This window comes from Erithacus rubecula (assembly GCF_903797595.1).
Source record: "Erithacus rubecula genome assembly, contig: scaffold_526_arrow_ctg1, whole genome shotgun sequence".
NCBI classification, from domain to species: Eukaryota; Metazoa; Chordata; class Aves; order Passeriformes; family Muscicapidae; genus Erithacus; species Erithacus rubecula.
The window spans coordinates 20,107-45,290 of NW_027635812.1; the positions used below are offsets into that span (position 1 = coordinate 20,107).

The 25,184-nt window shown below is 56.8% G+C and overlaps 2 protein-coding genes across 3 annotated transcripts in view; one reads left to right on the plus strand and one right to left on the minus strand.

The window, feature by feature from the left end:
- Positions 1–556: 556 nt before the first annotated feature.
- On the plus strand, positions 557–12,164 carry LOC306816334 (solute carrier family 22 member 6-like; the record flags this gene model as incomplete). The annotated part of the gene is made up of 10 exons (XM_079332789.1): positions 557–976; positions 1,126–1,229; positions 2,147–2,301; positions 3,195–3,363; positions 4,957–5,080; positions 6,508–6,617; positions 7,167–7,381; positions 8,845–8,953; positions 10,496–10,699; positions 12,049–12,164. The coding sequence occupies 10 exons, from the start codon at positions 557–559 to the stop codon at positions 12,116–12,118; spliced, it is 1,680 nt and encodes a 559-aa protein (XP_079188915.1). The 3' UTR covers positions 12,119–12,164.
- Positions 12,165–16,397: 4,233 nt separating this feature from the next.
- Positions 16,398–25,184, minus strand: part of DPF2 (double PHD fingers 2) — a 27,980-nt gene continuing 19,193 nt past the window's right edge. The window contains exons 7-12 of one of the 2 annotated variants that reach the window (XM_079332788.1): positions 23,935–23,976; positions 19,829–19,966; positions 19,618–19,746; positions 18,052–18,164; positions 17,089–17,170; positions 16,398–16,516 (exon numbers count right to left, since the gene is read on the minus strand). In XM_079332788.1, coding sequence (XP_079188914.1) covers positions 16,440–16,516; positions 17,089–17,170; positions 18,052–18,164; positions 19,618–19,746; positions 19,829–19,966; positions 23,935–23,976 — 581 coding nt within the window. In that variant the 3' untranslated portion in view covers positions 16,398–16,439. The remainder of the gene's footprint in view (positions 16,517–17,088; positions 17,171–18,051; positions 18,165–19,617; positions 19,747–19,828; positions 19,967–23,934; positions 23,977–25,184) is intronic. The other variant, XM_079332787.1, reaches the window with a different exon arrangement.

The following is a 25,184-nucleotide window of genomic DNA, read 5'->3' on the forward strand; positions in this document are numbered from 1 at the left end:
TCCCACAGGGCCATTTCCATCTCCGTCCCTCTGTCCATTTCCAGCCCCTCTCTGTCCATTTCCAACTCCGTCCTTCTGTCCGTTTCCATCTCTGTCCCTCTGTGTCCATCTCTGTCCCTCTGTCCGTTTCCATCTCCGTCCCTCTGTCCATTTCCATCTCCGTCCCTCTGTCCGTTTCCATCTCTGTCCCTCTGTGTCCATCTCTGTCCCTCTGTCCATTTCCATCTCTGTCCCTCTGTGTCCATCTCTGTCCCTCTGTCCGTTTCCAGCCCCTCTGTGTCCATCTCCGTCCCTCTGTCCGTTTCCAGCTGTGTCCCTCTGTCCGTTTCCAGCCCCTCTGTGTCCATCTCCGTCCCTCTGTCCGTTTCCATCTCCGTCCCTCTGTCCGTTTCCATCTCTGTCCCTCTGTGTCCATCTCCGTCCCTCTGTCCGTTTCCATCTCTGTCCCTCTGTGTCCATCTCTGTCCCTTTCCATCTCTGTCCCTCTGTGTCCATCTCCGTCCCTCTGTCCGTTTCCATCTCTGTCCCTCTGTCCGTTTCCAGCCCCTCTCCGGCCATGTCCTTCGTGGAGCTGCTGGCCCGCCTGGGTGGCATGGGTCGCTTCCAGGTCACCTACGTGGCCGCCCTGGCCGTGCCGCTGCTGATGCTGGCCAGCCACAACCTGCTGCAGAACTTCACTGCCGGCGTCCCCGAGCACCACTGCCGGCCCCGGCCCGCGACCCCCGCGACCCCCGCGACCCCCGCGACCCCCGCGACCCCCGCGGCCACCGCTGCCCCCGCCCCGCTGGCCGTGTCCATCCCCCGGGATGACCGGGGCCGGCCCCAGCGCTGCCGGCGCTTCGTGCAGCCCCAGTGGCACCTGCTGGACGCCAACGGCTCGGTGGCCAATGGCTCGGACGGCGAGGTGGCCACCGAGCCGTGCCACGACGGCTGGACGTACCTGGACGGCATCTTCAGGGACACCATCGTCAGCGAGGTGAGGGGGTGGGAGGGAGCGGGGGGTGGCCGTGTCCTTGTGGTGACCCCCGGTGACCCCTCGGTGACCCCCCGGTGACCCCCCGGTGACTCCCGGTGACCCCCGGTGACTCCCGGTGACCCCCGGTGACCCGTGTCCCCTCCCCGCAGTGGGACCTGGTGTGTGACTCCAAGAAGCTGCGGCAGGTTGCCCAGTCCATCTACATGGCCGGGATCCTGCTGGGCTCCGGCCTCATCGGGGTCCTGTCCGACAAGTGAGGGGCTGGGAGGGGCTGGGAGGGGATTGGGAGGGGATTGGGAGGGGCTGGGAGGGGCTGGGAGGGACTGGGAGGGGGCTGGGAGGGGCTGGGAGGGGCTGGGAGGGGATTGGGAGGGGATTGGGAGGGGATTGGGAGGGGATTGGGAGGGGCTGGGCGGGGCTGGGAGGGGATTGGGAGGGGCTGGGCGGGGCTGGGAGGGGACTGGGAGGGGCTGGGAGGGACTGGGAGGGGCTGGGAGGGGCTGGGAGGGGACTGGGAGGGGCTGGGAGGGGCTGGGAGGGGATTGGGAGGGGCTGGGCGGGGCTGGGAATGGGCTGGGAGGGGCTGGGAGGGGCTGGGAGGGGCTGGGAGGGGCTGGGAGGGGCTGGGAGGGGATTGGGAGGGGCTGGGAGGGGGACGGGGTGCTGTGCTCTCCTCTCTCTGCCCCCGCTGTCCCAATGTCCCCAGTGTCCCCAATGTCCCCAGTCCCAGCAGGACCTGTCCCTCTCTGTCCCAACGTCACTCCCAGTCCATCCCAGCACTCTCAGTATATTCCAGCACATCCCAGCACATCCCAGTACATCCCAGTACATCCCAGCACATCCCAGCACATCCCAGTGCATCCCAGTGCATCCCAGTGCCCCCGGTACATCCCAGCACATCCCAGCACATCCCAGCACATCCCAGCACATCCCAGTACATCCCAGCAATCCCAGTCCATCCCAGTACGTCCCAGCACATCCCAGCACATCCCAGTGCCCCCAGCACATCCCAGCAATCCCAGCACATCCCAGTCCATCCCAGCAATCCCAGCAATCCCAGTCCATCCCAGTACGTCCCAGCACATCCCAGCACATCCCAGTACATCCCAGCAATCCCAGCAATCCCAGTCCATCCCAGTCCATCCCAGTACATGCCCCGCCGTGCCGCAGGTTCGGGCGCCGCGCGCTGCTCACCTGGTGTTACCTGCAGCTGGGGGCGATGGGCGTGGGCACGGCCGCCGCCCCCTCGCTGCCCGTGTACTGCGCCTGCCGCTTCCTGACCGGGCTGGCCATGGCCGGGGTGTCCCTCAACTCCGCCTCCCTCTGTGAGACCCCCGCACCCCGAAACTGGGAGGGACCCCAAAGGGACCCCCGAAACTGGGAGGGACCCCGAAACTGGGAGGGAACCCCAAAGTGACCCCCGAAACTGGGAGGGACCCCGAAACTGGGAGGGAACCCCAAAGGGAACCCCGAAACTGGGAGGGACCCCCGAAACTGGGAGGGAACCCAAAGGGAACCCCGAAACTGGGAGGGAACCCAAAGGGACCCCCGAAACTGGGAGGGACCCCAAAGGGAACCCCGAAACTGGGAGGGACCCCGAAACTGGGAGGGACCCCAAAGGGACCCCCGAAACTGGGAGGGAACCCAAAGGGACCCCCTGAAACTGGGAGGGACCCCAAAGGGAACCCCGAAACTGGGAGGGACCCCGAAACTGGGAGGGAATCCCAAAGTGACCCCCGAAACTGGGAGGGAACCCAAAGGGACCCCCTGAAACTGGGAGGGACCCCAAAGGGACCCCCGAAACTGGGAGGGAATCCTGAAACAGGGAGGGAACCCCAAAGGGAACCCCGAAACTGGGAGGGAATGCTGAAACAGGGAGGGAACCCAAAACAGGAAAGGACTCCCAAAAAGGGAAGAACCCCTTAAACCAAGGGAGGGACCCCAAACCAGGGAGAGACCCCCAAAAAAGGGAGGGATCCTCAAAAAAGGGAGGGACCCCAAAAAAGGGAGGACCCCAAAAAAAGGGAGAGACCTCAACCTGGGGAGGCATCGCCTAAACCAGGGAGGGACCCACAAAAAAGAGAAAGACCCTCAAACTACAAAGGGATCCCAAAAAAAAGGGAGGGAACCCAAACCCAGGGAACGAGCCACCCCAAAGACCAGTGACCCACGGGAGGGTCTCAAACCCAACCCCAGTGACCCCCAGGGCCCCCCGCAGGCATGGAGTGGATCCCCACGGGGGCGCGGGCCGTGGTGGGCACCATCAATGGTTACTGCTACACCCTGGGCCAGTTCGTGCTGGCGGCCGCCGCCTTCGCGCTCCCGCACTGGCGGCAGCTGCAGCTCGCCGTGTCCCTGCCCTTCTTCGTCTTCTTCCTCTACTCCTGGTACGGGACCCTGGGGCACCCTGGGGTCCGTCCCTGGTGTCCAGTCCTGGTGTCCATCCCTGGTGTCCATCCCCGGTGTCCATCCCCGGTGTCCATCCCCGCTGTCCATCCCCGGTGTCCAGTCCTGGTGTTCACCTCTGGTGTCCAGTCCTGGTGTCCATCCCTGGTGTCCAACCCCGGTGTCCATCCCCGGTGTCCATCCCCGGTGTCCATCCCCGGTGTCCATCCCTGGTGTCCAGTCCTGGTGTCCATCTCTGGTGTCCAGTCCTGGTGTCCATCCCCGGTGTCCATCCCTGGTGTCCATCCCTGGTGTCCATCCCTGGTGTCCGTCCCTGGTGTCCATCCCTGGTGTCCAACCCCGGTGTCCATCTCTGGTGTCCAGTCCTGGTGTTCACCCCTGGTGTCCATCCCTGGTGTCCATCCCCGGTGTCCATCCCTGGTGTCCAACCCCGGTGTCCATTCCCGGTGTCCATCCCCGGTGTCCATCCCTGGTGTCCATCCCTGGTGTCCAGTCCTGGTGTCCATCCCCGGTGTCCATCCCTGGTGTCCATTCCCGGTGTCCATCCCTGGTGTCCATCCCCATCCCAGTTTTTGGGGAACAAAGGGACATTGGGGAGCCCGGGCTCTTTAAATGGTGGGAGAGACCCCCCCTCAAATTCTGGAGTTGCCTCTGCCCTTCCCCCGACTCCTCTGGGGGTTTGGGACCCCCTGCCCCCCCAGTTCGGGATCCTTTGGGGGGTGGGAGGTTTTGGGGGGGTTCTGCCCCCCCGGTTCGGGGTCCTTTGGGGGGTGGGAGGTTTTGGGGGGTCCTGCCCCTCTCCCCCCGTTCGGGATCCTTTGGGGGGGTGGGAGGTGCTGGGGGGGTCCTGCCCCCTCCCCCCGGTCCGGGGTCCTTTGGGGGGTGGGAGGTTTTGGGGGTGTTCTGCCCCCCGGTTCGGGATCCTTTGGGGGGTGGGAGGTTTTGGGGGGGTCCTGCCCCCCCGTTCGGGATCCTTTGGGGGGTGGGAGGTTCTGGGGGGTCCTGCCCCCCAGTTCGGGATCCTTTGGGGGGTGGGAGGTTTTGGGGGGGTTCTGCCCCCCCGGTTCGGGGTCCTTTGGGGGGTGGGAGGTTTTGGGGGGTCCTGCCCCCCTCCCCCCGTTCGGGATCCTTTGGGGGGTGGGAGGTTTTGGGGGTGTTCTGCCCCCCGGTTCGGGATCCTTTGGGGGGTGGGAGGTTTTTGGGGGGTTCTGCCCCCCGGTTCGGGGTCCTTTGGGGGGGTGGGAGGTTCTGGGGGGTCCTGCCCCCCCGTTCGGGATCCTCTGGGGGGTGGGAGGTTTTGGGGGGGTCCTGCCCCCCAGTTCGGGATCCTTTGGGAATGGGAGGTTTTGGGGGGTCCTGCCCCCCAGTTCGGGGTCCTTTGGGGGGTGGGAGGTTTTGGGGGGTCCTGCCCCCATCCCCCCAGTTCGGGGTCCTTTGGGGGGTGGGAGGTTTTGGGGGGTCCTGCCCCCATCCCCCCGGTTCGGGATCCTTTGGGGGGTGGGAGGTTCTGGGGGGTCCTGCCCCCATCCCCCCGGTCCGGGGTCCTCTGGGGGCTCACCCCCCGCTCCCCCCAGGCTGTACGTGGAGTCCGCTCGCTGGCAGGTGACCGCGGGCAGGCCCGACCTGGCGCTGCGGGGGCTCCGCAAGGTCGCGCGGGTGAACGGCAGGAAGGAGGAGGGGGACAAACTCACCGAGGAGGTGGGGAGGGGGCGGGGGGGCTCCCGGATCCCTCCCAACCCCCAGATCCCCTCGATCTGCTCTAAATCCCCCCCACCCACAATCCGCCGGCTCCTTCCCCTGACCCGCCCCGGCTTCGGGAGATTCCCCAAATCCCCCCTGTGCTCCCACCCCCACCTCGATCCCCCCAGATCCCCCGATCGCCCCCAGCCCCAATCCCCCTCAGTTCCCCCCTGAATCCCCCCCAGACCCCCTTGAATCCCCCCGATCGCCCCCAGCCCCAATCCCCCTCAGTTTCCCCCTTGTTTCTTCCCCCCTCCCCGACCCCCCCAAGCCCCCCGATCGCCCCCAGCCCCAATCCCCCTCAGTTCCCCCCTTGTTTCTCCCCCTCCCCGACCCCTCCAAGCCCCCCGATCGCCCCCAGCCCCAATCCCCCTCAGTTTCCCCCTTGTTTCTCCCCCTCCCCGACCCCCCCAGACCCCCGATCGCCCCCAGCCCCAATCCCCCTCAGTTCCCCCCTTGTTTCTCCCCCTCCCCGACCCCCCCAAGGCCCCCGATCGCCCCCAGCCCCAATCCCCCTCAGTTCCCCCCTTGTTTCTCCCCTCCCTGACCCCCCCAGACCCCCGATCGCCCCCAGCCCCAATCCCCCTCAGTTCCCCCCTTGTTTCTCCCCCTCCCCGACCCCCCAAGGCCCCCGATCGCCCCCAGCCCCAATCCCCCTCAGTTTCCCCCTTGTTTCTCCCCCTCCCCGACCCCCCCAAGCCCCCCGATCGCCCCCAGCCCCAATCCCCCTCAGTTCCCCCTTGTTTCCCCCCCTCCCCGATCCCCCCCAAGCCCCCCGATCGCCCCCAGCCCCAATCCCCCTCAGTTCCCCCCTGGACCCCCCTTCCCCACCCCCCGAAGCCCCCGATCGCCCCCAGCCCCAATCCCCCTCAGTTCCCCCCTTGTTTCTCCCCCTCCCCGACCCCCCCAAGCCCCCCGATCGCCCCCAGCCCCAATCCCCCCTTAGTTCCCCCCTTGTTTCTCCCCCTCCCCGATCCCCCCAAGCCCCCCGATCGCCCCCAGCCCCAATCCCCCTCAGTTCCCCCCTTGTTTCTCCCCCTCCCCGATTCCCCCAGACCCCCGATCGCCCCCAGCCCCAATCCCCCTCAGTTCCCCCCTTGTTTCTCCCCCTCCCCGATTCCCCCAGCCCCCCGATCGCCCCCAGCCCCAATCCCCCCTTAGTTCCCCCTTGTTTCTCCCCCCCCCGACCCCCCCAAGCCCCCCGATCGCCCCCAGCCCCAATCCCCCCTTAGTTCCCCCCTTGTTTCTCCCCCTCCCTGACCCCCCCCAAGCCCCCCGATCGCCCCCAGCCCCAATCCCCCTCAGTTCCCCCCTTGTTTCTCCCCCCTCCCCGATCCCCCCCAAGCCCCCCGATCGCCCCCAGCCCCATTTCCCGCTCTCCGCAGGCGCTGCGGGCTCTGGCGCTCCGGGAGCCGCCGCTGCCGGGCGGGGCCGTGGCCGCGCTCGTCCGGACCCCCGGCATGAGGACGGTGTCGTGCGGGGTCTCCTTCGTCTGGTGCGTCCGGCAGAAAACGCCTTTTTTGGGGGAAAATCTCTATTTGTGGAAAAAAAACGCTATTTGGGGAAAACCCCCCACATTTTGGGGATAGAAACCATCAATTTTCGGGTAAAAATCCCTGATTTTTGGGGCTAAAATCGTCTTATGATGGAAAAAAATCCTCCCAACTTTAGGGCAAATGCCCATTTTTTGGGAAACTCTTTCAGTTGTCGGGAAAAAAAAATCTTTGGGTGAAAAAAGGGATTTGGGGAAAAAATTCTCACCTTTTTGGGGAAAAACCCTCAGCTTTTGGATAAGAAACTTTCAGGGGAAATAACCCCCTTCTCTGGGGAGGAGAAAACATTTTTGGGGGTAAAATCCCTCATCTTTTTGGGAGGAAAAAAACCTTTCTGGGACAAACCCACAACTTTTGGGGCAAAAAAAAAAAAAAATCATCTCTTGGGACCACTCCCACCTTTCAGCGCCTTTCATTTTCTGGGTCATTTTTTGGAGTCCCGGCTCGGGTTTTGGGTGTTTTTGGCGCTGATCCGTCGGGTTTTGGCGCAGGTTCTCCACCAGCTTCGCCTATTATGGGCTGGCCATGGACCTGCAGGGCTTTGGGTTCAACGTGTACCTGAGCCAGGTGGTGTTCGGGGCCGTGGACATCCCGGCCAAGCTCCTGTCCGTGCTCGTCATCTCCGGGCTCGGGCGGCGCCTGGCGCAGGGAGGGTCCCTGGCGCTGGCCGGGCTCTGCATCCTCGCCAACATCTTCGTGCCCGGCGGTGAGAGGGGAGCGCGGAGGGGAGGGAGGGATGGGAGGGATGGGGGGATGAGGTGGAGGAGGGAGGGAGGGATGGCAAAGGGATGGGGGGAAGAGGTGGAGGAGGGAGGGAGGGATGGGAGGGATGGGGGGATGAGGTGGAGGAGGGAGGGAGGGATGGGAGGGATGGGGGGATGAGGTGGAGGAGGGAGGGAGGGATGGGAGGGATGGGGGGATGAGGTGGAGGGGGGAGGGAGGGATGGGAGGGATGGGGGGATGAGGTGGAGGAGGGAGGGAGGGATGGCAAAGGGATGGGGGGATGAGGTGGAGGAGGGGGGGAGGGAGGGATGGGGGGATGAGGTGGAGGGGGGAGGGAGGGATGGCAAAGGGATGGGGGGATGAGGTGGAGGAGGGGGGGAGGGAGGGATGGGGGGATGAGGTGGAGGAGGGAGGGAGGGATGGGAGGGATGGGGGGATGAGGTGGAGGAGGGAGGGAGGGATGGCAAAGGGATGAGGAGAATGAGGTGGAGGAGGGAGGGAGGGATGGCAAAGGGATGGGGAGAATGAGGTGGAGGAGGGAGGGAGGGATGGCAAAGGGATGGGGAGAATGAGGTGGAGGAGGGAGGGAGGGATGGCAAAGGGATGGGGGGATGAGGTGGAGGAGGGAGGGAGGGATGGGAGGGATGGGGGGATGAGGTGGAGGAGGGAGGGAGGGATGGCAAAGGGAGGGGGGGATGAGGTGGAGGAGGGAGGGAGGGATGGGAGGGATGGGGGGATGAGGTGGAGGCGGGAGGGAGGGATGGCAAAGGGATGGGGGGATGAGGTGGAGGAGGGAGGAGGGAGGGCAAAGGGATGGGGGGATGAGGTGGAGGAGGGAGGGAGGGATGGGAGGGATGGGGGGATGAGGTGGAGGAGGGAGGGAGGGATGGCAAAGGGATGGGGAGAATGAGGTGGAGGAGGGATAGAGGGATGGAGGAAAATGGGATGAGGGAGGGAGGGAGGGACGGGAGGGAGGGAGGGAGGGAGGGATGGAGGGATGAAAAAAGGACGGGAGAATGAGGTGGAGGAGGGACGGAGGGGTCACCGGGGGGGGGACACAGGGTCACTGTGGGGTTGGAGAATGAATTTGAGGGGTCACAGAGGAGGCACAGGGTCACTGTGGGGTGACAGTGACCCTGGGGGTCACACTGGGGGTCACACAGGAGGCACTGGGGGTGACAGTGACCCCAGGGGTCACACAGGGGGCACTGGGGGTCACACTGGGGGTGACAGTGACCCCGGGGGTCACACAGGGGGCACTGGGGGTCACACTGGGGGTGACACTGGGGGTCACACAGGGGTCACACTGGGGGTCACACTGGGGGTGTCACTGGGGGTCACACAGGGGGCACAGGGGGTCACACAGGGGTCACACTGGTGGTGACACTGGGGGTGACAGTGACCCCGGGGGGTGACACTGGGGGTGACAGCGACCCCCTGCCCCAGAGCTGCCGGCGCTCCGCATGGCCTTCGCTGTCATCGGCAAGGGCGCCTTGGCCGCCTCCTTCAACTGCGCCTACATCTTCACCGGGGAGCTCTTCCCCACCGTCATCAGGTGGGTGTGGCCAGCACAGCCCCGCCCCCACACCCAGCGCATCCAGTCATCGTCCAGTCACTGTCCAGTTATTGTCCAGTCACTGTCCAGTCACTGTCCAGTTATTGTCCAGTCAATGTCCAGTCATTGTCCAGTCACTGTCCAGTCGCTGTCCAGTCATTGTCCAGTCACTGTCCATGGGCCAACCCAACCTCCATGAACTCATCAACACAACCTCCCATTAACCCGACCTCCATCAACCGAGTCCCTCATTAACACAACTCTCATTAACCCAACCTCCATCAACCCAATCTCTCATTAACACAACCCCTCATTAACCCAACTCTCATTAACCCAACCTCCATGAACTCATCAACTCAACCTCCCATTAACACAACTCTCATTAACCCAGCCCCTCATTAACCCAACTTTCATCAACCCAACCTCCACCAACTCAACATCAACTCAACCTTCCATGAACCCAACCTCCATCAACTCAATTCTCATTAATACAACTCTCATTAACTCAGCCTCTCATTAACCCAACCTCCATGAACTCATCAACTCAACCTCCCATTAACCCGACTCTCATTAACCCAACTCTCATTAACCCAGCCCCTCATTAACCCAGCCCCTCATTAACCCAGCCTCTCATTAACCGAACCTCCATGAACTCATCAACTCAACCTTCCATTAACCCAACTCTCATTAACCCAACTCTCATTACCCAGCCTCCATCAACTCAACATCGACTCAATCATCTATGAACCAAACTCCAACAACCCAACCCCTCATTAACCCAACTCTCATTAACCCAGGCCCTCATTAACCCAATCTCCATCAACCCAATCCCTCATAAACCCAACTCTTATCAACCCAACCTCATCAACCCAATTTATTAACCCAAACTCCATCAACCCAACCTCCATCAACCCAACCTTCATCAACCCAACTTATTAACCCAACCTCATCAACCCAACCTCCATCAACCCAACCTCATCAATCCAACCTCATCAACCCAACATTCATCAACCCAACTTATTAACCCAACCTCCATCAACCCAACCTCATCAATCCAACCTCATCAACCCAACATTCATCAACCCAACTTATTAACCCAACCTCCATCAACCCAACCTCCATTAATCCAACCTTCATCAACCCAACCTTCATCAACCCAACTTATTAACCCAACTTATTAACCCAACCTCCATCAACCCAACCTCATCAACCCAACCTCATCAACCCAACCTTCATCAACCCAACCTCCATCAACCCAACCTCCATCAACCCAACCTCATCAACCCAACATTCATCAACCCAACTTATTAACCCAACCTCCATCAACCCAACCTCCATTAATCCAACCTTCATCAACCCAACCTTCATCAACCCAACTTATTAACCCAACTTATTAACCCAACCTCCATCAACCCAACCTCCATCAACCCAACCTCATCAACCCAACCTCATCAACCCAACCTCCATCAACTCAACATCACCCCAACCCTCACGAGCCCCCACGAGCCCAGCCCTGGCTGACGCAGCCCCGTTGCCCCCCAGGCAGACGGGGATGGGGCTGGGGGGCACCATGGCCCGCGTGGGGGGGATGGTGGCACCCCTGGTTCGCCTCACGGCCGACGTGACGCCGGTGCTGCCGCTCGTCATCTACGGCGCCGCGCCCATCGTGTCGGCGCTGGCCACGGCCGCGCTGCCCGAGACACGGCACGCCGCGCTGCCCGAGACCGTGCGCGACGTGGAGAGGAGGTCAGGGGCCCCAGAGACACCCCAAAACCCCACAGGGACCTCCAAAAACCCCCAGAGACACCCCAAAACCCCCCCGGAGACACCCCAAAATCCCACAGGGAAGCCCCAAGAGCCCCCAACCCTTCCCTGGGAGGACGATCCCTGTTTTGGGGTGGGATTGGTTCTTGGAGGAACCTGGGAACTTTGGGATAAAAAAGGGATGAAGGTTTGGGGTTGGGATGAAGGTTTGGGGTTGGAAGTTTTTGGGGTGAGGTGAAGGTTTTGGGATGAAGATTTTGGATTGAGTTGGAGGTTTTGGGGTTGAGTTAGAGGTTTTGGGGTTGGGTTGGACATTTTGGGATTGGGATAAAGGTTTTGGGGTGGAGTTGGGTTTTGGGGTGAGGTGAAGGTTATGGGATGAAGATTTTGGGTTGAGTTGGAGGTTTTGGGGTTGGGTTTGGGGTTGGGTTGGAGGTTTTGGGTTGGGTTGGGTTTTGGGGTTGGGTTGGAGGTTTTGGGTTGAGTTTTGGGGTTGGGTTGGGTTTTGGGGTTGGGTTGGAGGTTTTGGGTTGGGTTTTGCGATTGGGATGAAGGTTTGGGGTTGGGTTGGGTTTTGGGGTTGGGTTTTGGGGTTGGGTTGGAGGTTTTGGGGTTGGGTTGGGTTTTGGGGTTGGGTTTTGGGGTTGGGTTGGAGGTTTTGGGGTTGGGTTGGAGGTTTTGGGGTTGTGTTGAAGGTTTTGGGGTTGGGTTGGAGGTTTTGGGGTTGGGTTTTGGGGTTGGGTTGGGTTTTGGGGTTGGGTTGGAGGTTTTGGGGTTGGGTTGGAGGTTTTGGGGTTGGGTTTTGGGGTGGGGTTGGGTTTTGGGGTTGGGTTGGAGGTTTTGGGGTTGGGTTTTGGGGTTGGGTTGGGTTTTGGGGTTGGGTTGGAGGTTTTGGGGTTGGGTTTTGGGGTTGGGTTGGGTTTTGGGGTTGGGTTGGGTTTTGGGGTTGGGTTGGAGGTTTTGGGGTTGGGTTGGAGGTTTTGGGGTTGGGTTTTGGGGTGGGGTTGGGTTTTGGGGTTGGGTTGGAGGTTTTGGGTTGGGTTTTGGGGTTGGGATGGAGGTTTTGGGGTTGGGTTGGAGGTTTTGGGGTTGGGTTTTGGGGTGAGGTTGGGTTTTGGGGTTGGGTTGGAGGTTTTGGGGTTGGGTTTTGGGGTTGGGATGAAGGTTTGGGGTCGGGTTGGACATTTTGGGGTCAGGAAGAGCTGAGACTTTTGGGAACACCCGAACACTTTGGGGAGAAAGTTGAAACTTTTGGGAAGGGTCGATGGGATGGGAATGATGAAAATTTGGGGAATTTCGGGGAGGAACTGGGAGGTTTTGGGTCCCTGCAGGGCGGGGCACCTCGAGGACGACGACGTCGCCGTCCCCCTGAGCACCCCCAAGAGCAAGGACGGAGCCTGAGGGGGGGTCGGGACCCCCCGGGGGGATTTTGGGGGCCGGGACCCCCCTGAGCCCCCCCAGCCCCTCCCCCCCCCGATTCAATTATTTATTGAATCCGAATAATTAATTAAATAAATTCAATTATTTATCAAATCCTAAATAAAACCTGGTGGGAATTTTGGGGTTTTGGTCTGGGGGTGTCCCCACCCCCCAAAAAGGGCTCGGCCATGGGGGATCCCCCCCTCCCCCCTCGCTTGTTAATTACAAATTACAAACGAGTGTTAATTGCAGCTCCCGGAGCTCCTTGACCTTTGCCCCAATTCCGGAGATTTGGCTGCGAAATAAATCTGGGACTGGGATTAATTCACATTTCCAGGGGCAGAGAAAAAAACCCAAACGGGGCAGATTTCACCCCAAAAAAACCTCAGGGGGGCAAAGGAGCCACATCCCAACCCCAAAACCGGGAATTTCCACCCCAAAAATGGGAATTTCCACCCCAAAACTGGGAATTTCCACCCCAAAACTGAGAATTTCCACCCCAAACTGGGATTTTTCACCCCAAACTGGGATTTTTCACCCCAAAAAACGAGCAGCACAAGCTCAGAGCAGCCACATCCCAGCCCCAAAATCCTCAGTTTTTACCCCCAAATCCCCATTTTTGTTCCAAAATCCCTTTTATCCCAAGATCTTTTAATTTCTGCCCCCAAATCCCCATTTTTTTGTCCCAAATATTCAAATTTTACCCCAAATCCCCAATTTTTTCCCCCAAATCTTCATTTTTTCCCCCCCAAATCCCCAATTTTTTCTCCCCAAATCCCATTTTTCCCCCAAAACCTCCCCTTTTCCTCCCAAACAAACCCCAGGATTCCATTTTTGATGTTTTTATTATGAAATTTGAGCAGTTTTGGGTTCGTTTCGCTCTTTCCTGGATAAGACACAAACGTGAAGCTTCAGGGGGGTTTGGGGTCAGTCCCATTTTGGGGTCAATCCCCATTTTGGGGTCAATCCCCATTTTTGGGGTCAGTCCCCCCATTTTGGAGTCAGTCCCATTTTTGGGGGTCAGTCCTATTTTGGGGTCAGTCCCATTTTGGGGTCAGTCCCATTTTGGGGTCAGTCCCATTTTTGGGGTAAGTCCCATTTTGGGGTCAGTCCCCCCTTTTGGGGTCAGTCCCATTTTTGGGGTCAGTCCCATTTTGGGGTCAGTCCCATTTTGGGGTCAGTCCCCCCTTTTGGGGTCAGTCCCATTTTGGGGTCAGTCCCCATTTTGGGGTCAGTTCCATTTTTGGGGTCAGTCCCTATTTTGGGATCAATCCCCATTTTGGGGTCAGTCCCATTTTTGGGGTAAGTCCCATTTTGGGGTCAGTCACTATTTTGGGGTCAGTCCCCCCATTTTTGGGGTCAGTCCCATTTTTGGGGTCAGTCCCCATTTTGGGGTCAGTTCCCCCATTTTTGGGGTCAGTCCCTTTTTGGGGTCAGTCCCATTTTTGGGGTCAGTCCCCCCATTTTTGGGGTCAGTCCCATTTTGGGGTCAGTCCCATTTTTGGGGTCAGTTCCCCCTTTTGGGACATTTCATGTCAAATTTCCCATTTTGAACCCAAACGCCGCCGATTCCCCCCAAAACCACACCAGGGAGGGGGAGGGGAGGAACCCCCGGGAGGGGCCTCAGGTCCCAAATTTTGGGGAAATTTCAGGGATTTGGTTCAATTTTGGGCACTCTGAGGGCATTTTTCAGTCTATTTTTGGGGTTATTTTGGCCACTTTTGGGGCATTTTCGTTGTTTGGTGTTATGGGATTTTTGGGGTAATTTTTTGTAATTTTGGGGTAATTTTTGGGGTTATTTTGGGGTAATTTTTGTGATTTTGGGGGTTGTTTTAGGGTAAATTTTGTGATTTTTTGGGGACTATTTTTGTGATTTTTGGGGTTATTTTGGGGTAGTTTCTATGTTTTTTGGGGTTGTTTTGGGTTAATTTTTGTGATTTTGGGGGTTGTTTTGGGGTATATTTTGTGATTTTTTTTTTTTTTGGATTATATCGGTGGATTTTGTGATTTTTTGGAGGATTATTTCTGTGATTTTTGGGGTTATTTTGGGGTAGTTTTTATGGTTTTTAGGTTGTTTTGGGATAATTTTTGTGATTTTTTCGGGGTTTTTCCCATCAATTCCCAGCGAGATTTTGGGATATTTTGGATTTTAAAAATAATTTTGGGTTATTTTCATCACTTTGGGGTTATTTGGTTCTTTTAGGGTAATTCATTTTTTTTGGTTATTTGAATAATCTTCAATTACCTCATTTTTGATCAATTTTGGGGTTATTTCAATGTTATTTCAGAAAATTTAGGGCTACTTTGGTCATTTTGGGGACATTTCAGACTTTTTTTATTATTATTGTTTTGGTCATTTTGGAGCTGGTTTATTTTGGTCATGCTTTGGGCTGTTTCAGTATTTTTGGGGTTATTTCAATTTGTGCATTATTTTGGTCATTTTTGGGTTATTTTGCCCATTTTTGGGGTTATTTTGCCAATTTTTGGGGGTTTTTTTGGCTGTTTTTGGGGCCCATCCTGGGGGGATCTGGGGGTGCAGGGGGGGAGGGGCACTCGGAGGTAGGTGCTTTAAAGTCCATTTTATTTTTTTTTTGTTTTTTTGTTGTTTTTTTTTTTAGAAAAACAGGCACATTCAGTCCAGGGGACCCGGGAGAGGAGGAAAATTTGGGATTTTTGGGGGGATTTGGGGAATTTTGGGGGGTCCCCACAGCCCCAAGCCCCTCCCCCAGCGGCGTTTTGGGGCCAAAAGGGGATTTTTTTTTTCCCCCCTCCCCCCCAAAAAAATCCAACCTCAACCCCTCCCCCACCCTCGAATCCCAAACCAGCCCTGGGGGGGGGAGGGGAGCCAGGGGAAAACCCCAAAATTGGGAAGTTTTGCCCCATTTTGGGGTGGTGGGGGAGGGGTAAGGCCTCGTGGGGGTGGGGGGATAAAAATGGGAAAAAGAATAAAAATCAAAATGGAAAAAAAATCCCACAAAAAATGATAAAAGAAATAGCCCCAAAATCACCCTGGAATTCCCCAAAAAAGGGAAATTTGGCACCTGCAGTGCCAGGAGGGGGAGGGGAGGGAGTTTTGGGGTGAAATTCTGGGAATTGGGGAGGGAAGGGATGAAAATCACCCCAAAAATGTCAGGAGGGAAAAAATTGGGGGGGAAAAGGAGCAAAAATTGGGAAAAGGGAGGGGAAAAAAAAGAATGAAGGGAATGGAAGAGATTAAAAAAAAAGAATAAAAGGGGAAAAGGGAAATGGGGAGGGAGGAAGGGAATGAGAGGATCAAAAAAGGAAAATAAAAAATAGAGGAAATAAAAGAAAAACAACCCTCCCCCCAAAAGGGAAAATAAAGGAAATAAAATGGGAAAAACAACAAAAAAAAGGGAAATTACCCAGAAAAAAGGATGAAGGCCCCAGAGGCTCAGGGGGAGGAGGAGGAAGGGAAGGATCAGGATCAGATCAGGATCAGGATCAGGATCAGATCAGGATCAGGATCAGGATCAGGATCAGGATCAGGATCAGGATCAGGATCAGATCAGGATCAGGATCAGATCAGGATCAAATCAGGATCAGGATCAGGATCAGGACCAGGACCAGGATCAGGATCAGGATCAGATCAGGATCAGGATCAGGATCAGATCAGGATCAGGATCAGGATCAGGATCAGGATCAGGATCAGATCAGGATCAGGATCAGATCAGGATCAGGATCAGGATCAGGATCAGATCAGGATCAGGATCAGATCAGGATCAGATCAGAGTCAGGATCAGGATCAGATCAGGATCAGGATCAGGATCAGGATCAGATCAGGATCAGGATCAGGATCAGATCAGAGTCAGGATCAGGATCAGATCAGAGTCAGGATCAGGATCAGATCAGGATCAGGATCGGGATCAGGATCAGGATCAGGACCAGGATCAGATCAGGATCAGGATCAGGATCAGGATCAGGATCAGGATCAGGATCAGATCAGGATCAGATCAGGACCAGGATCAGATCAGGATCAGGATCAGGATCAGGATCAGGATCAGGATCAGGATCAGGATCAGGATCAGGATCAGATCAGGATCAGATCAGGACCAGGATCAGATCAGGATCAGGATCAGATCCGGACCAGGACCAGGATTAGGACCAGGACCAGGATTAGGACCAGATCAGGACCAGGATCGGGACCAGATGAGGACCAGAACCAGGATCAGGATCAGATCAGGATCAGGACCAGGACCAGGATTAGGACCAGGATTAGGACCAGATCAGGACCAGGACCAGGATTAGGACCAGGATTAGGACCAGATCAGGACCAGGACCAGGATCAGGAGCTGTTCTGGTTCTGGTAAATCGACGCTTTCTCCTTGAGCAGGTCCAGGCAGAGGTGGCAGCTCCAGCTCCCTGTGGGGAAACAGGCTCAGCCTCACCCTCCTCATCCTCCCCTGGGTTAATTAATTAATAATGGGGTTAATGAGGGGGGGAGGGCAGGGAGGGAGGGGGAGGAGAAAAGAAAGAAGAGGAAAAAAGGAGAAGAGGAGGAGGAGAAAAAGGAGGGAAGAAAAAGATGAAGAGGAGGAGGAGAAAAGGGAGGAAGAGGAGGAAGAAGAGGGAGAGGAAGGAAAAGGAAGAGGAGAATGAAGAGGAGGAAGATTTGGGACAATAAAATCCCTCCCCAGGGAGGTTTTTGGGGCATTATCCCCCCCCAGGGAGGTTTTTGGGTCAGGATCCACCCCCAGGGAGGTTTTTTGGGTCAGAATCCCCCCCCCAGGGAGGTTTTTGGGGCTGTCCCCCCCCCAGGGATGTTTTTGGGTCAGAATCCCCCCCCAGGGAGGTTTTTGGGTCAGAATCCCCCCCCCAGGGAGGTTTTTTGGGTCAGAATCCCCCCCAGGGAGGTTTTTTGGGTCAGAATCCCCCCCCAGGGAGGTTTTTTGGGTCAGAATCCCCCCCAGGGAGGTTTTTGGGGCTGCACTCACCCTCGGGGGGCTCTGCCATGGGGGGGCTCAGGCAGTACATGTGGTACCCACGGTCACAATCATCACAGAACAGCAGCTGGTCCTGCCAACCACATTCCCATCATCCCCCTCCCCAAATTCCCCTTTTTCCCCCCAAAAATCCTCTCCAGTATCCCACAGCACACTAAAACACTCCCCACCAAAAAAATCTCCCATACTGTTTCCCAAAAAATTAAAAATTTCCTGCAGGAATTCTCAAGGTGATGAAAAGCTCCAGGATTTCTCCCAGAACAGCTCTGGGATCCTGCAGGTGATCAAATCCCAGAGGGTTTTCCCCAAAAAAGCCCAGGTGATGTTTTTGGACCCCCCAGGTGATTTTTGGCTCCCACAGGTGATGTTTTTTTCCCCCCCCAGGTGATATTTCCCCCCCAGGTGATATTTCCCCCCCCCAGGTGATATTTTCCCCCCCCAGGTGATATTTTTTTGCCCCCCAGGTGATTTTTCCCCCCCCCCAGGTGATGTTCTCCCTCCCCCAGGTGATATTTTTTTGCCCCCCAGGTGATATTTCCCCTACCCCAGGTGATATTTCCCCCCCCAGGTGATGTTTTTTTCCCCCCCAGGTGATATTTCCCCTCCCCCAGGTGATATTTCCCCCACCCAGATGATGTTTTTTTCCCCCCCAGGTGATGTCCCCCCCCCCCAGGTGATTTTTTCCCCCCCCCAGGTGATGTTCTCCCTCCCCCAGGTGATGTCCCTTCCCCCCAGGTGATATTTCCCCCCCCCAGGTGATGTTTTGTCCCCCCCAGGTGATTTTCCCCCCCCCCAGGTGATGTTCCCCCCCCCCAGGTGATATTTCCCTTCCCCCAGGTGATGTTCCCCCCCCCAGGTGATATTCCCCCCCCCAGGTGATGTTTTGTCCCCCCCAGGTGATGTTCCCCCCCCCAGGTGATGTCCCCCCCCCCAGGTGACGTTTTTGGCTCTCACGTCGTTCTCGGAGGTGCCGCAGATGTTGCAGCACTTGCACTCGATGCACTGCCAGCGATACGTCTTGACTGCTGCCATCATCACTGGGGTGAACTGCAGGCACGAGGGGTGGCCTGGGGACAGGGGGACAGGGGGACATCAGGGACAGACCTGGGACAGCCCAGGGACACAGGGATGTGGGACACAGGGACACAGGGATATGGGACACAGGGACACAGGGATATGGGACACAGGGACACAGGGATGTGGGACACAGGACATGTCCTCACTGCTGCCATCATCACCGGGGTGAACTGCAGGCACGAGGGGTGGCCTGGGGACAGGGGGACATCAGGGACAGACCAGGGACAGCCCAGGGACACAGGGACAGACCTGGGACAGCCCAGGGACACAGGGATATGGGACACAGGGACACAGGGATATGGGACACAGGGATGTGGGACACAGGGACACAGGGATATGGGACACAGGGACACAGGGACACAGGACACAGGGACACAGGGATGTGGGACACAGGGACACAGGGACACAGGGATATGGGACACAGGGATATGGGACACAGGGATGTGGGACACAGGGATGTGGGACACAGGACATGTCCTCACTGCTGCCATCATCACCGGGGTGAACTGCAGGCACGAGGGGTGGCCTGGGGACAGGGGGACAGGGGGACAGCAGACAGGGGGACACAGGGACATCCTGACCATTCTTTGATTCCCCAATCTCAGCCCCAATCCAACTTCTCCAGGAGGATGAAATCCTTGGATCCACAGTCCCAAATTGGAACCCCAATCCCATCCCTATCCCAGCTCCAATCCCAATCCCATCCCATTCCCACCGGAGCGGCCGCAGTCGGAGCAGGACACCAGCTCCTCTGGGAGGAAACCCATGTCCCCACAGACTCTCCCAGCCCCAATCCCAATCCCATCCCATTCCCAATCCCAATCCCATTCCCACCCCAATCCCAATCCCAATCCCACCCCAATCCCAATCCCAATCCCACCCCATTCCCACCGGAGCGGCCGCAGTCGGAGCAGGACACCAGCTCCTCTGGGAGGAAACCCATGTCCCCACAGACCCTCCCAGCCCCAATCCCAATCCCAATCCCACCCCATTCCCACCGGAGCGGCCGCAGTCGGAGCAGGACACCAGCTCCTCCAGGAGGAAACCCATGTCCCCACAGACCCTCCCAGCCCCAATCCCAATCCCAATCCCAATCCCATCCCACCCCATTCCCACTGGAGCGGCCGCAGTCGGAGCAGGACACCAGCTCCTCTGGGAGGAAACCCATGTCCCCACACTCTCCCAGCCCCAATCCCAATCCCAATCCCATCCCACCCCATTCCCACTGGAGCGGCCGCAGTCGGAGCAGGACACCAGCTCCTCTGGGAGGAAACCCATGTCCCCACACTCTCCCAGCCCCAATCCCAATCCCAATCCCATCCCACCCCATTCCCACCGGAGCGGCCGCAGTCGGAGCAGGACACCAGCTCCTCCAGGAGGAAACCCATGTCCCCACAGACTCTCCCAGCCCCAATCCCAATCCCAATCCCACCCCATTCCCACCGGAGCGGCCGCAGTCGGAGCAGGACACCAGCTCCTCGGGCTGCCCCGTTTTCTTGTTGATCTTGGAGTCCCCCAGGCAGAAGTCGCAGTAGTTGTTGGGCAGGGCCAGCCCGTCCGGGCCCTTCTTGGCTGGAAAAGCAGAGCGGGGCCGGGATCAGGGGCTGCCATTCCCAAATCCCCATCTGGGGCAGTTTTGGGGTTTTTCTCTCACATTTCTGCTCCTCGGAGCGCTGGGACACGGGCGTGGGCGGCTGCGAGTCGTCCTTGTCATCGCCCTCCTCCTCGGCCAGGTGCGAGTGCGCGTAGTGGTAACTGAGCCCCGGGCGGTTCTTGTAGCGCTTCCCGCAGACTGGGACCGGGAACAACCGGGAACAACCGGGAGAAACCGGGAACAACCGGGACAGAAACGGGACAGAAACGGGAAACCCTGTCAGGGACACACGGCAGGGCAGCAAAAACCCAAAACCCAAATGCTGAACCCGTCACAGCTTGTAACTGAGCCCCGGGCGGTTCTTGTAGCGCTTCCCGCAGACTGGGACCGGGAGAGACCGGGAACAACCGGGAGAAACCGGGAAAAACCGGGACAGAAACGGGAAACCCCGTCAGGGACACACAGCAGGGCAGCAAAAACCCAAATGCTGAACCCGCCAGAGCTTCTTGTAACTGAGCCCCGGGCGGTTCTTGTAGCGCTTCCCGCAGACTGGGAACAGCCGGGAACAGCCGGGAGAAACCGGGAACAACCGGGAGAAACCGGGACAGAAACGGGAAACCCCGTCAGGGACACACGGCAGGGCAGCAAAAACCCAAAACCCAAACCCCAAATGCTGAACCCGTCACAGCTTGTAACTGAGCCCCGGGCGGTTCTTGTAGCGCTTCCCGCAGACTGGGAACAGCCGGGAGAAACCGGGAGAAACCGGGAACAACCGGGACAGAAACGGGAAACCCCGTCAGGGACACACAGCAGGGCAGCAAAAACCCAAAACCCAAACCCCAAATGCTGAACCCGTCACAGCTTGTAACTGAGCCCCGGGCGGTTCTTGTAGCGCTTCCTGCAGACTGGGACCGGGAACAGCCGGGAGAAACCGGGAACAACCGGGAACAACCGGGACAGAAACGGGACAGAAACGGGAAACCCTGTCAGAGACACACGGCAGGGCAGCAAAAACCCAAATGCTGAACCCGCCAGAGCTTCTTGTAACTGAGCCCCGGGCGGTTCTTGTAGCGCTTCCCGCAGACTGGGACCGGGAACAGCCGGGAGAGACCGGGAACAACCGGGAACAACCGGGACAGAAACGGGAAACCCCGTCAGAGACACACAGCAGGGCAGCAAAAACCCAAATGCTGAACCCGCCAGAGCTTCTTGTAACTGAGCCCCGGGTGGTTCTTGTAGCGCTTCCCGCAGACTGGGACCGGGAGAAACTGGGAGAAACCGGGAACAACCGGGACAGAAACGGGAAACCCCGTCAGAGACACACAGCGGGACAGCAAAAACCCAAAACCCAAACCCCAAATGCTGAACCCGCCAGAGCTGGGCTGGGAGAGATCCCAGAGGGTGGAACTGGGTACAAGCAAAGGAATTCCTGAGGGATTTTAGGGGGATTCTCCAGGAGCCCAAAGGAAATACAGGTAAACTCCCCAGGATCCCAAAGGAATTCCTGGTAATGGCCCAGGATCCCAAAGGAATTCCAGGTAATGACCCAGGATCCCAAAGGAATTCCAGGTAAACTCCCCAGGATCCCAAAGGAATTCCAGGTAAACTCCCCAGGATCCATCCCAATCCTAAATCCCCACTGGGAAGGTATCAGTGAGAGGAAATTCCCACCCCAAAAACCCCATCCCGAGGTTCAAACACGAGGGAAGGGGAAATTTGGGAATTCTGGGGTTCCAAGGAGGGATTTGGGAGCGGCCCTGGATCCATCCCAGCTGCTCCCAAGCCCAGAATCCTTCTTTTTTTCCCAATTCCCACCCGGAATTTGGGAGATCTCTGCCTCCCTCTGGCTCTTCCTGGACCAGGGAATCAGCTCCAGTTCCCCACTGCTGCTTTTCCAGGGATTTTTTTGGGGTTTTTCCTTTCCCAAAATCCCTTTCCAGGATGAGCCTGGATCCAGCTCCTTCCCAGCCTGAGGATTTGGGATAAAATCCCAAAAATCCAGAGCTGGGTGGGGAATCCCAGGGCATGGTTCAGACATTTCCTCAACGTTTTCTCTGTGTTTTTCCATAAATTGGGAATGAGCCTCTTTGGGATGAGATTTCCCTGATTTTGGAGCTTTTCTGGATCTGCTTCCACCTCTGGATCCCCCCAGCTCATGGAAAAATCATGGAAAGAGCAGCAGGATCAGGGAAAAAGGGGCTGAACTTCCATAGGGAGGATGGAATTTTGGGATAAAAACCATGGGAGACAACCTGGGATCTGTGGGATTCCTGGGAAAATCAGGATTGGAGCAGCACTGAGTGAAAAGCAGCAATTCCAAGGTGATTCCCACAGAATTCCCAGATCCCTCCTAATCCACAGGGATCCAAAATCACCTTTCTTGGGAGTTTTTCCCCCCCAAAATCTGCAGGAGAAGCTCCAAACACAACTCTGGAATTCTCCTCTCCAGGAGAGGAATGGGAACCTTGGGAATATCCCAAATTCCTCAGCCTCCCCTGCAGCCCAGCCTGAATTTTTGGGGTTTTTAAAGGCAAAAATCCTGAGGATTTGGAGTGGGAAAACAACACTGGGGAGCTCTGGATTGGGATCTGGGTGGAAATTCCAGGATTTGGGGTGGAAATTCCAGAATTTGGTGTGGCAGCTCTGGGATTTTGGATGGAAATTCCAGGATTTAGGTGTAAATTCCAGGATTTGGGTAGACACTGGGATTTGGGGTGGAAATTCCAAGATTTGGGGTGCAGCTCTTGGATTTGGGGTGGAAATTCCAGGATTTGGGGTACAGCTCTGTGATTTTGGATGGAATCTCCAGGATTTAGGTGTAAATTCCAGGATTTGGGTGGCAGCTCCAGGATTTTGGGGTGTAAATTCCAGGATTTGGGGTGACAGCTCTGTGATTTTAGATGGAATCTCCAGGATTTGGGGTACAGCTCTGGGATTTTGGGGTGTAAATTCCAGGATTTTGGATGGAATCTCCAGGATTTTGGGGTGTAAATTCCAGGATTTGGGGTACAGCTCTGGGATTTTGGATGGAAATTCCAGGATTTGGGGTACAGCTCTGGGATTTTGGATGGAATCTCCAGGATTTGGGGTACAGCTAGGGGATTTTGGGGTGTAAATTCCAGGATTTTGGATGGAATCTCCAGGATTTTGGGGTGTAAATTCCAGGATTTGGGGTACAGCTCTGGGATTTTGGATGGAATCTCCAGGATTTGGGATGGCAGCTCTGTGATTTTGGATGGAATCTCCAGGATTTGGGGTACAGCTCTGGGATTTTGGATGGAATCTCCAGGATTTGGGGTACAGCTCTGTGATTTTGGATGGAATCTCCAGGATTTAGGTGTAAATTCCAGGATTTTGGATGGAATCTCCAGGATTATGGGGTGTAAATTCCAGGATTTGGGGTACAGCTCTGGGATTTTGGATGGAAATTCCAGGATTTGGGGTACAGTTCTGGGATTTTGGGGTGTAAATTCCAGGATTTTGGATGGAAATTCCAGGATTTGGGGTACAGCTAGGGGATTTTGGATGGAATCTCCAGGATTTTGGATGGAAATTCCAGGATTTGGGGTACAGCTCTGGGATTTTGGATGGAATCTCCAGGATTTTGGATGGAAATTCCAGGATTTGGGGTACAGCTCTGGGATTTTGGGGTGTAAATTCCAGGATTTTGGATGGAATCTCCAGGATTTTGGGGTGTAAATTCCAGGATTTTGGATGGAATCTCCAGGATTTTGGGGTGTAAATTCCAGGATTTGGGGTACAGCTCTGGGATTTTGGATGGAATCTCCAGGATTTGGGGTACAGCTCTGGGATTTTGGGGTGTAAATTCCAGGATTTTGGATGGAATCTCCAGGATTTGGGGTACAGCTCTGGGATTTTGGATGGAATCTCCAGGATTTAGCTGGCAGCTCCACGTTTTCCCCCTGACAGGCTCCACAGGGGGGTTAATCTTTGTTTTCCCTGCTCCCTCCCTGCTGGAACAGGGTCAGCAGCGCTGACGTCGCTCCCGTGGCCTTTGGCTTCTCCCTCCCCTCCTCCCACCCCTCCACAGGCAGAATTTTTGTTGTTTTTCTTTTGGGGAGGCGAGGGAAAAAAAAAAAAGAGAGGGGGAGGAAAAAAAATAGGAGGAAAAGCAGGAAAAACGAGCAGAGAGAGAGAGGAACTACCTCTGTCAGGAGGTTTCAAGGAATGCTTTTGTTTGTAACTGTCTGAAACACAGAAAGAGAATTGTGAGAGGACACAGAGACACAGACATGGAAAATTGGGAAAAAAAGGGCAGGAAAAACAACCTGAGGGAGCCAGGGGGGAGTTAGTGCTGCAGGTGGCAGGACAGGAGGAGAAGAGAGAAAAGGAGCTGGGGAAGCCTCCCCTGGGATTCCCATCCCGTGGGATCTGTGGGTCTGGGGGTGGGGGGAGGATGGAGCCCCCCTGGAGGGCTCTGCTGGGTCCTTAAGGGAGGGTGGGAGCCATCCCAGGGACTGGGAGCCACTGGGAAAGCACTGGGAAAGCACTGGGAACCACTGGGAGCCACTGGGAACCATTGGGAACCATTGGGAACCATTGGGATCCACTGGGAGCTACTGGGAGCCACTGGGAACCACTGGGAGCCACTGGGAGCCACTGGAAAACTACTGGGAAAGCACTGGGAACCACTGGGAACCATTGGGAACCATTGGGATCCACTGGGAGCCACTGGGAACCATGGGGAGCCATTGGAAAACTACTGGGAACCACTGGGAGCTACTGGGAACCACTGGGAGCCACTGGGAAAGCACTGGGAAACTATTGGAAACCACTGGGAGCCACTGGGAACCATGGGGAGCCACTGGGAGCCACTGGGAACCACTGGGAGCCACTGGAAAACTACTGGGAAGCACTGGGAACCACTGGGAACCATTGGGAACCATTGGGAGCCACTGGGAACCACTGGGAGAGCACTGGGAAACCATTGGAGAACGACTGGGAACTACTGGGAGCCACTGGGAACCACTGGAAAACTACTGGGAAGCACTGGGATGAAGGGGAGGGGCCTCAGGGGTTCTTTGTGAAGTTTTTCCTGGTTTTATCCTGGTTTTTATCCTGATTTTATCCTGGTTCTATCCTGGTTTTATCCTGGTTTTATCCTGGTTTTATCCTGGTTTTTATCCTGGTTTTATCCTGGCTTTTTTCCTGATTTTTATCCTGTTTTATCCTGGTTTTTATCCTGATTTTTATCCTGCTTTTATCCTGGTTTTTATCCTGGTTTTATCCTGGTTTTATCCTGATTTTATCCTGGTGTTCTAACCTGTGGGACTGGGGCTGTTCCCCAGTACTGATTCCCACTGTTTATTCCCAGTACTCCCAGTATTGATTCTCAGTGTTTATCCCCAGTACTCCCAGTGTTTGTTCCCAGTACTCCCAGTGTTTATTCCCAGTA